Consider the following 10,564-nt stretch of genomic DNA (forward strand, 5'->3'; position numbering starts at 1 on the left):
GAGGAACGGTTCTCAGGTTCCAGACCATGTTGCAGTTTCTGTCCTGTTTTAGAGCTGCTGTACATTCACAGTTCTCAATGTCGCCCACTTTTTCAGGCAATCCTTACTACTGTCATTTGAGATAACTCACTCTTCGAATCGAGGTCTCTAGTGATTTTATTATTATTGTAATTGATGATGAAGGCACTATTTGGGTCAGTCTTGCTGTTTTAAGTACAGAGTCCCAGGTGTTACCTCACCCTGCCCATTTGGTCCTCCAAGATGCCTTCAAAAGTGGATTTACAGGATGACTCTCTCTTCTAGGACTGGATTAAACGTTGCAACTCTTCAACAGCATCTGTGTTTCTGAGGTCTCTGTAGAAAGACAGATGAACAGTTCAGTGTCTTTTGTATGCTGTTCTCTTGTCTGATGCTTGTGCTCTGACGTAAAGAACTGGGGTATGAAATAAACATTGTGATCTTCTGAATAGAATTAACACACAGGCTTCTGAGAAAATTTAACACAGGTTGCAAAAATGCACCGAGTATATTTGTACCCTCAGGGTTTAGGTGGCTCATTTTATTCTCTTTACATTTTTGTGAAGAATTTATCCAAACTCAAATGGTCTTAATTGTTGCTTGGAAGATACTTAACCCTTTCTTCTTGCAGTACAATAAAGGTTAGGTATCTATAAGTTGCAGTATGACTATCCCCTTATGGTTTTTGACTCTCCTTGTTAGCTAGGACATTAAGGGTTATGCGTAACAGAATTACTATATTTCAGTATATTCTGATTTTATTTGTTAAGGCTTTGTATTAAAGTCAGTTTGTGTAAGAAACTTCACAAAAATGGCATTTGAAGTGTTCTACTCTTCCTTATTTGTGCAAATTTCTTGAACTAAAGGCTTTCTGCTTACATGATTGGTTTCAGAAGGTTTTGTCTACTGTTCATATGTGCCCATAAGATGATACAATTGAAAGAACAGAACCTCAATATTAAGAGCCATTTTTTCTTCTTAGGAAACCTTGCTTTTTCAACAATTTCTTTATGCATTTGTTTTCCAAGTGCAACCAAAAAGTATGATCTGCACTGATATTTTAATTTTGTTAATACGTATCAGGTCACTTTCTTCTCTTACATACTTTATTGTTTTGTTTGTTGTGTTTTGTCCACTCAATCCTTTTAATGTATACTGCATGTTCTGTTCCTTTAACTAACATGAGGTACAGCCTTGTAGTCAGTGCTATAGTTCAAATATTTTCTCCAAGTCATTATTCAGATCACTCAGAAATTGTTTATAATGGTATATAATGCAGCCAGCCTTACGTTCTGTTAATTTTTTGGAAGTACAGAGGATAATACACATCTTGATCTGTTTGTATATTGTACAGTTTTTAAAATGATCCATTACTGTATGTATGGGAAAGTGCTTTTTTACTGAAAAAGTTAGTCAAAACACTGAACAAACCTTAACCCTCTCTTAACACATCTAGTCATTACAGGGGCTTTAAATTGTGTATGAAATAGCCAAACCCATCTGGAAGGTGGCAAGAGCTGTTGGGTTTGGTTTGGGGCTTTTTAGTGGCCTTGGTGAAACTGTTCTCTGTTCATCTTTGCTTTATATAATGGAGTTCTGGCCATGTATTGACCTCAGCAGATCCCCTAGTTTCATGACTAGTGCAAGAAGTCTGTTCTAAAATAAGTGAAATTCCTAAAAAGATGTTTGGGGTTTTTTTTAAAAATGTAAACTGATAGTCCTAAAATACAGCAAGTCAAAAGTAATAATGAGATACAAGTCATGCATCTAGAAAAACTTAATCCATGGTGCTCTTTCTAGTTTTTTATAACAAACCTTTATTTTTAAAATCCAAAGAACCCATTAATAGATACAGAAAACAAACACTACCCATAGTTTGGAGGTTAAGATCTAAAGCTCTGTGTGTCTTCTGATACATGGAGATAATTTTCTCAGTGATGACAGGAGCCTGGGAAAGGTGGTTTTGCCCTTTTTATCATTTAGTTCCTGATGTCAGGCTGTGTTAACAGAAACATAGGAGGTTGTGGTTTGTGGTTGCTATTAAACAGTTTCTGTATTCAAACAAACACTCAATTCAGCAGACTTAATCTTTGCTCAGAGACTGTCAATTTAGTTGTACAAAGGTTTGAAATTACAAATGAAAGAGATTCAGTGCTAAAACACTCTTACCCGTATGACTGGGTTTAAGTAATTAGCTTTATTTCACAGCAGAATTCCTTTGTGCAGGCTCTTTGTTTAAAATGTTGAATACTGCTTGTAAATCACAATTCTAACTTTCTGGAGCAAGACCCTGCTTGGCTCCTGCTTTTTTCCCCTTGAACCGATGTGTCTGTTTCCAGACAGTCTCTTTCATTAGTGTGTCTTATGGTTGAAAAATATAATTTATTCTTATGCTTTATGGAACATTTTTATGAAATACCTTGTATTTTTATTGACATATATAAAAGGCTTTTACTCAAATGGCAGTTTTAACTTCTGAATTTCTCTTCACTGCAGCCATTCTTCAGATCTGCCAGTAGAAATTGATTGATTGCCACTGTAAACAGATCTGATGTTACGAGTGCTTAGAGGCTGTAGCACACCTATGAAAACCTCTGTATAGTTATTTCTTCCTCCCAGTACCATCCAGCCTTAAAGGCACATTCAGCCATGAGGTCTCATTGCATTCAGAGTACTAATATGTCTCCACAGAACATAGAGAATCGTTTCTGTTGTGGCATGTGGCACTGAGGTTTCATCCACATGCTTTAGTATTAAAGTTATATCCTCTGGAGTAAGCCAAAGTAATTTGTTGTTCTTACTAAATTTGGCATAGAATTGGAGGGCAAAGCTGTCCACTGCTGTTGAGGACTCTGAATGAAAAGTACTTACTATATACTTTAATGATCTTAGCACGTAGGAAAAAAAAGCCTCCCCACTTCACCCTGTGCTGTGAGAAAATGCTGGTGCATTCATTCCAAAAACCAAGTCTGCAGCCTACCCTGGGGATTGGGGAAAAATACTCCAGGTAGTAAGGAAGATTGAGTAAAGTGTAGATATGAAAAGTTATTAACTGTAGTGTTTTCAGGCTTCTAGTGTATCCATATGGCTCTGTTTTTTGATGTCGTCAACTCTGTAATGTCTAGGATTGAAGCATGCAGTACAATTAAGATAATTATATATATATTATATATGAATATAATAAGAGTGCTAAAGACACCACAGACTTCCTATGTGAAGGTAATTTAGAAAAGTGGTGGAGAATTCTTTCACAAACTTAAACAGAATCAAGCCAAATCATGAAGCATGACAGGTCTTATATACTGCTGTCATCTAGAGTGTAAAAATTCTCTTCAAAAATGTTTTAAAGCATAGCAATAAAGCTATTTAAAAAAAGATTACTCCAAGTGATGTGTCCACAGCCTTCTTAGTTGCAATATTTGTAGTATTTAATGATCTTTGCCATTTAGTTAGCATCTCATTTCAAAGTTCAGTATATCCAGTTTGAAATCTGAAGTGCAATGTTTTATGTTCCTCCTTCAGCATTTTAAATTCATTATGCTTCTTGAAATGACACTCTTAGAGCTAAATACTGCATTTAATGTAGTGGGCCTGCTATGGAGACAACTAAGTTACAATTGCTTTTTCCTATGATGTTAATTTTATCTCTTAAAATTGGCCATTATGGGATTAATCCGGTTTTGTTGTACTGTGGTACTGAATTTATGCTGAAATTATTATCTACCAAAAAAAAACCAGACCAAAGTCCTTCTGAACTGTTTCTTTTTAAGCTAGTCTGCGTTCTGCAGATGTTAAACTTGATTTCTGGATGCAGAAAGGAAGATGTATAAAGCTTTGAGTAGGAGCACAGGTGTATGCCCAGGCCGTTCATCTCTCCCTGTAACAGTAGCTTCTTGCCTTGCTTTTAAATGTCATTAAAAATCACTTCCCAGAAAAGTCACTTTACATATTTTTTTCAAAGTGACCCAAGTGTATGCAGTTATCTGTCATTAGAGTGACTCACCTGACATTTCATCAATGAGATGACTGCATGGATTATGACTTCACAAAAATACTGCACACATGTGGGACCCACACTGAAGTTGCTGTTCTGCCTGTTTGCACTACAGAATTCTGTTCTCATACTAATTTGTCTGAGGATTCTGTGTGTGCTTTGGGAGCACCTGCCCCTGTCAGGAGTATCTCATACGGAGCAATGCCCATGAGCTCTATAAAAGTATTTCTGCTTCTTTATTACATTCACTGGTTTTTGTAGGATCAGCATCTAGATAACTTGCTTCTGTCACCTGCGTAGTTTAGTATTCCAGTTGTTTTCCATCAATAAAAGCACAAAAATAAATACATAGAGCCCACACAATATGTGTGTTTTGGTTTTAAAAAACCTTGTTGTAAATTAATAGTCTAAGCATATTTCAGATTATTAATTCAAGAACTTTGTCTTTTTTCGGTTGATCCAGTGAATCAATGGCATGAACTCTTCCATACAATCTGTAAATCATCTAGTTTTCCTTAATTCTTTGGTGGTTTTATGATTGATTTAAAGCATCTGAAGTGGTATCTGAGCACCTGTCTGCATGACTTGTCTGCTCACAAATATCCAGCAATATTCGTGTGCAAAGGGGAAAGGTGGTGATGTGTCGTGCAGTCCACCGTTTTGCTTTCTCTAGTATTGCTTTAGCAAAAGTACTTTATGGGGACCATATGCTCTTTAATACTTTAAATACTTATCTTGATCGTTTCTCCTTGTGATTAATTATAAGGATTTCCTTTATCATTTTAAAATCATTAAATATGTAAAGAATGGGGAAGGAAAGAACTTGAATGCATACTAACTATGTGGCTGTATGATAAAATGGGGAAGGAAAGAACTTGCCTGCATACTAACTATGTGGCTGTATGATACCTCCTAATAAAACACAGATTTGGGGAAAATGAGTAAGGAAACAGGTTTCCTGTGTACATAAAGTATTGTAAAGATTCAAAGTATTACACTTACTTTAACAAAGACAAGTGAATGTCCCCTCTGCATACTTCATGTTTTCAGTATACTCTTAATGTCAAAGTGTCTGGGATAAAGAAAGCTCTCATCTGGGAGAATTCAGACATTTAGTTTGGGATTCAGCTATCTACCTATGGTGCTATGTACCAGCCCTATGCAAGATGGCTGTGGTACTAGAGTAGCAGTTGGAAACCAAACCAAGTAATCTGCAGCACTTGAACACTGGTGGTTGGTGGCATTTTAGGTAATGGAGTTAATTGCCTTAGGGTGAGTTTCAATTTGAAATTGTTACTCAACTTTTCATTCTTACATTTGGTGTCTTCAAGTGAGATGAGCATCTATCCTCATGGTATAGCCAAGGGGAATCTGGTCAATATGGTCAACAGAGCCTGTTGATCTTCTATTGCATCTGCCTGTCACGTGCAGATGTTGTGTTTCATATGCACTTCCAGTGGGGCCTGTGTGTGACTATCTTGAGTCAAGCTCAAGCTGCCATCAACTGTTCCTGATGTGTCCTTGACCAGAAAGAAAGCTTTGATATACTGTCTTCAATGTTCCATGCACATTCCATAGCTACATCTGTGTTAACCTAAAACTTAATCATTGATTTTCTTCTCTACTAGCACAGCAATGCAAAAGTTGGTTTCTATACTGAAGATTTTTATTTTTTAAATGAATTAGGGTTCATTATATTGCGAGCAAGCAATATAACTGCTTTCTTCACATTTGCACGTAGTTCTGTGCAGTCCCTAAAAACATCTTTTATTTTCCATCACTCAGGCTGTTGCCCTTAAAAATCCCCAAAGAAAATCTGGCAGAGTATGTATATGTAATTTTTCTGTTGGTTTAACCAGAGCATATAGCTGTCACCACCAACACTAGTAAAGAGTCATGCATTATGAAAACTTCTCACCCGAACTGAGTGCTCTGGCAATCCTAAACTATTAGTCGAAGGATACTATTCAAGCTATATTTACATTCTAATCCTGTTTTTCATATGAGACTTATACTGATGAATTAAGCCAGATTTTGGTGAGATTTGTGTGTGCATCTGTTCTGAGTACTGTTTCAGCAGTTGTAGATTCCATATCTATTCAAGACCCACCTAATGGTCTAGAATTCTTGTTCAAATCCTTAGGCATCATGAACATTTTTGTGACCTTTAGTACCATTAAGTTCATGCATGATCAGTTATGTTCTCTTGGTATGTATATAAGGAATAGCATAGTTACATCTATGTGAGCATGTAACTGGTTTTGTTGTTCCTTACTAACAGCTCCAAGAGAGAAAAAGGCAAGAATATTTTGCTATTTGTGGTTGGTGCTCCACTGGCATGTGTGACAAAGAGGGATGGTTTGACAGTTGGTAAAAGCTGCTGGTGTCTTCCCCAGTCTCCCATTTTAGAATCTTCAGAATTAATTTCAGACTTCAGTTCTAATTGTAGCCCTTCCTTGCTAGTTAATAAACAGAAATGAAAATAAATTCTTTGTAATTGCCAAACAGATGAATCAGCTTTTAAATGACTACAGAAAATCATAGGGATATAAGCCTCTGGTGTTGAAATGTAACTTGCATGAATTCCCCTCTTCTCCTCCCACCTGTAGTGTAAGACTACTTGGAAACTCTGTTTGCATCAAGACAAATATGATTAAGGTAATTCAAGGAGCAGAATGCATACAGATCTGGAAGAAATAGAAAGGCTGGATGAAGTGTTAGGCTTGTACACTCAGCAGTAAAAGTTCATGTCAGATCTCTTAGTGGCTAATTTTTTGCTTGGTCTTCTTTTCAAAAGTTTCTTTTCTGCCTAATTGAAATTCATAAATGCAGGAAGCAAAATGGAACTGAAACTCGGCAGTAAATGATATCTTCAGTTTCTGAAATCTGCTTAATATTTTCTGCTATGAAACTTAAATGTGACATGATATCATCATTGTGTACCTTGTCTATTATGATACTGAGAGAAATTGAGTCCTATTTCTTGTGCATTAGCATCTGCTTGTAATAGTAAACTTGCACTATCTTGAACCTCAGCCCTGTAGAAAGAGATCTATTTAGTAACACTGTTTCTTTTGTTCTTCAGTTCTGTTATATTTATATTCTCTTTAATTGGCTTCTGGAGCTGCTTCTTGTTCACCATGGTAGACCTTTGCATTGCATTTGCTTGGTAGAAGCTTCTGTCATGCCATTAACTGGTAGGGGAAGTGGTCTCCATTTTCTAAGAAGTGAGTTGGAGGGGAAAGGGTTTTCTTTGCTCCTATTAACTGCATATGACCTGACTGTTTTCAAAGTGAAAAAGAACCAAAAGTGGATTTGAAATAGTGATTTCTCATAGCTCAATCACATTGGTATAGTGAGTGTTCCCTTATTTTCAGTTTCTATTTCAGTTTTATTAGGCCTCAGAAGTGAAATGCTCTGTATTTGAGCTGCTCTTCAGCAAGTATATCAGTAGCAAATCTGAGAACATGTAGGTGGATGAGGTTTTTCTTTTCAGATAGCTAGCCTTGACTTCAAAGGAATACAATTTCATGGAAGGGATAGGAGAAACTATAAGATAAAAAATTAGGTACTGCAACAAACACACTTTTGTAGGTCTGGACCTGACTTCCAAGTCCCTGCTACAAAGTTAAAGACATATCCCTACGTTAGGCTTTTGGCTTTTTTATGGGGATGAGGGAGAATTGCCCATCTCTAAACAGCACATAGGTGAAACCTAGAACTTCCCCCTTTCTTCTTGTAGGTGTTTTGCATCAAGACTGTGAAGGTACCTTTCTATCCATTTTGCTCCCCTATCTATGAACTAATTCCTGAAACCAAGTATTTACTAATTTGCAAATAATAGAACTAAGAAGGAGTTGTTGGTTTAAAACACAGCTGAAGGAAGAGAGGATGTTACAGCCTAGAATTTAGATCAGTGCCACAAAAAACTGAAGACCAGTCAGCTTCTCTTTCTTTTCTTGAAATCTTAATAAGCAAGAAATCTTAAGCAAAGGAGAATCAGTGTATGCCTGCCTTGATGTAAAAGCTGTAATTTAATCCTAAAATTTTCCATGTAAATGAACTTGCTTCCCTTCACTAACTGATACATATGTAAAATCTTTGTACTTTGTATGGAGAGAAATAATTTATACTCATTGGGAGAAAGATGTTACAGTTTAAATAATAGCATCTGTATCCCTGTGTTTACTTTGTTCCATAAAGCAGAAAGGGGCAAGCCAAAGGAACATAATGCTTTTATTTGGAGCACCATGTCAATAATATTTGTTTTGCAAAGACACAAATTGATCTCCAGTTTTTTATTTTTCAGGATCAACAGACTGCATATGCTATTCAACTGTTGGCATTTCTGATCCAGTTACATCAGCTCTGCACATTATTGTAGGTGAGTGCTCGCAGTTCACTGTTTTGTTATGAAAATGACAATAATAGCCAGAAGTACCAATTTCATTTCGTTCTTTTTGTATTTCTTTGAAATATAATTTGAACATAATGTCTGAGTTGAAATATGAAGCTTTTGTCTCTGATTTGAAATACAGAAGGTTAAAAATTAATTGCTTTCTCTACAGTATTTCATTGTTTTCAAGGGATCATGACATTTGGTGCTAACAGTTTCATCCATTCTGGCATTATTTTGAAAACAGTAAAATGCAATAAGCAGCATCAGTTGTTGGACTATATATGTATATCTGTCTTAGAGAAGGCTATGAGAAGTCAGGTACACTTGAATAGTTGTATTTTGTGCTAGTTGTCCAATTGTCCTGTGCAATTCAATGCTCCCTTATGAAGTTAGAGGCAGGGCTTATGCTTGACTGGAATTAGCTGATAGTTCCCATTTTAACCATCTGTAAGTTATATATTTTCAGAGGAACTAGGAAGGGAAACTGGTCTTCAAGAAATATGTTGTCATAAGCAGGGATGCTGACATTGCCACTTCTCACAGTCCCCTGGTAATGGAATCCCTGAACTGCACGGAGGCCGAAAGAGACAGCTTGGCATATTCAGTGCACTGTGATTTGTGATGTCCATCCTATCTGCCACATGCTGAAGACACATAGTCATCCAGTTCTTAATACTGAATTTGAAAAATTGTGCAAGGTGGTCTTCAATTTTAACAATGCTGTGTAAGCGTAAAGGAGAGAATTTCCAAATAACAATTAGTTCATTATCACTTTTTACTGAGTGTTTAACACTGTTTAACTCTGTTCAGCATCTGTAGGGTTTAGGCCATTGGATTAGGATTAGAGAGAGATGTGGCTTTGGCATGTCATAGTATTTTAGCTGTATTATTAAATCACAGAATGGATGAGGTTGGAAGGGAACACAGTGAGTCATTTGGTCCAACTTCCCTGTGAAAGCAAAAAATCAAACACCAAAATACCAAACAAGCAAAGAAACACCACCACCACTCCAGAGTTTTCACTAAGAGGACATCAGAGAAGTGGTGTACTCCGTTCTTAGGGGTTTTCAGAACTTGACTGGATAAGCCCTGAGTAACCTGATCTGACCTCATAGCTGAACCTGCTTTGAGTGGGAGGTTTGATGAGGGGCACGGTTTAGTGGTAGATTTGGCAGTACTGGGTTAATGGTTGAACTCAGTGATCTAAAAGGTCTTTTCCAGTCTACATGGTTCTATGACTGCCCCCTCGTCCTACTACATGGTATATGAGTGTAAATTCTTCATTATCTATTTCTAGCATACTGAGCCCTTTCTTCTCACTTAGTGCTTAATGCTTTTAAAATATGAAATTAAATTAGTATTAAAAATTATTTTTCCTTTGCTGCATGTATAAGAACTATGTGCATATATGATGTATGTATTATAAAATAAATAAAACATAGATATTTCTATTTAAGAAAAAACTGCAATGTTAAAGTTACTGTCATGTTTGCAGCTGCAAATAAAACAAGTGAATAGAACCTTGCACTTCTAATCTTCATAGGTGACTGTCAGCCTCTGGATGTCTCTTCTGTACATCACAACAACACATTTTTGAAATACTCCGTGTCATTGCTGGGTTACGGTTTTTATGGAGATATATTAAAAGACAGTGAGAAGAAGCGGTGGATGGGTCCCATGAGATATGACTACTCAGGTAACTTGTGTAATTATTGCCCTCTTTTGTCAGCATGTAAACATATGGCGGCAGTAGATGTAGTCTCTCCAAACCAACCTTCTCTGATGCTTTTGAACAATAGAAACAGACAGAACCTGATTTTAAACTTCCTGTGGTACCAAGTGCATTGGATCACGTTCTATAAAGCTCTACAGCTTTGGGGTTAACATTGACAGTAGGCTGATTACAGTTGTGTTGAATATATGCCACCTAGTGATAACTGTCTAAAGAGTAATAACTTCACTGTCCTAATCATTTTGACTTTTTCAGTCAGCTAGAGTCAGGCACTTCTCTGTCTTGGACATTCAGCTGATGGAATGAATTGTTAATTTTACCCTTCTTCTAGCAGTGATTATAGAGATGAGTGATTTAGCCTTGTTAGCAAATATTTGAATAAATCCTATGCCACGGGAAAGTATTTTTTGCCTTCTTTGTT

General features: G+C 36.6%; 1 protein-coding gene across 1 annotated transcript in view; it reads left to right on the forward strand.

The window, feature by feature from the left end:
• CERK (ceramide kinase) overlaps positions 1-10,564 on the forward strand; it is a gene marked incomplete at its 5' end in the record, with an annotated part of 30,583 nt that overhangs the window by 8,570 nt on the left and 11,449 nt on the right. Inside the window, 2 exons of the mRNA XM_009073483.1 lie at positions 8,319-8,396; positions 9,955-10,107. Of these exons, the coding sequence (XP_009071731.1) occupies positions 8,319-8,396; positions 9,955-10,107 (231 nt within the window). The remainder of the gene's footprint in view (positions 1-8,318; positions 8,397-9,954; positions 10,108-10,564) is intronic.

This window comes from Acanthisitta chloris, unplaced genomic scaffold, assembly GCF_000695815.1.
Source record: "Acanthisitta chloris isolate BGI_N310 unplaced genomic scaffold, ASM69581v1 scaffold9404, whole genome shotgun sequence".
Taxonomy (NCBI): domain Eukaryota; kingdom Metazoa; phylum Chordata; class Aves; order Passeriformes; family Acanthisittidae; genus Acanthisitta; species Acanthisitta chloris.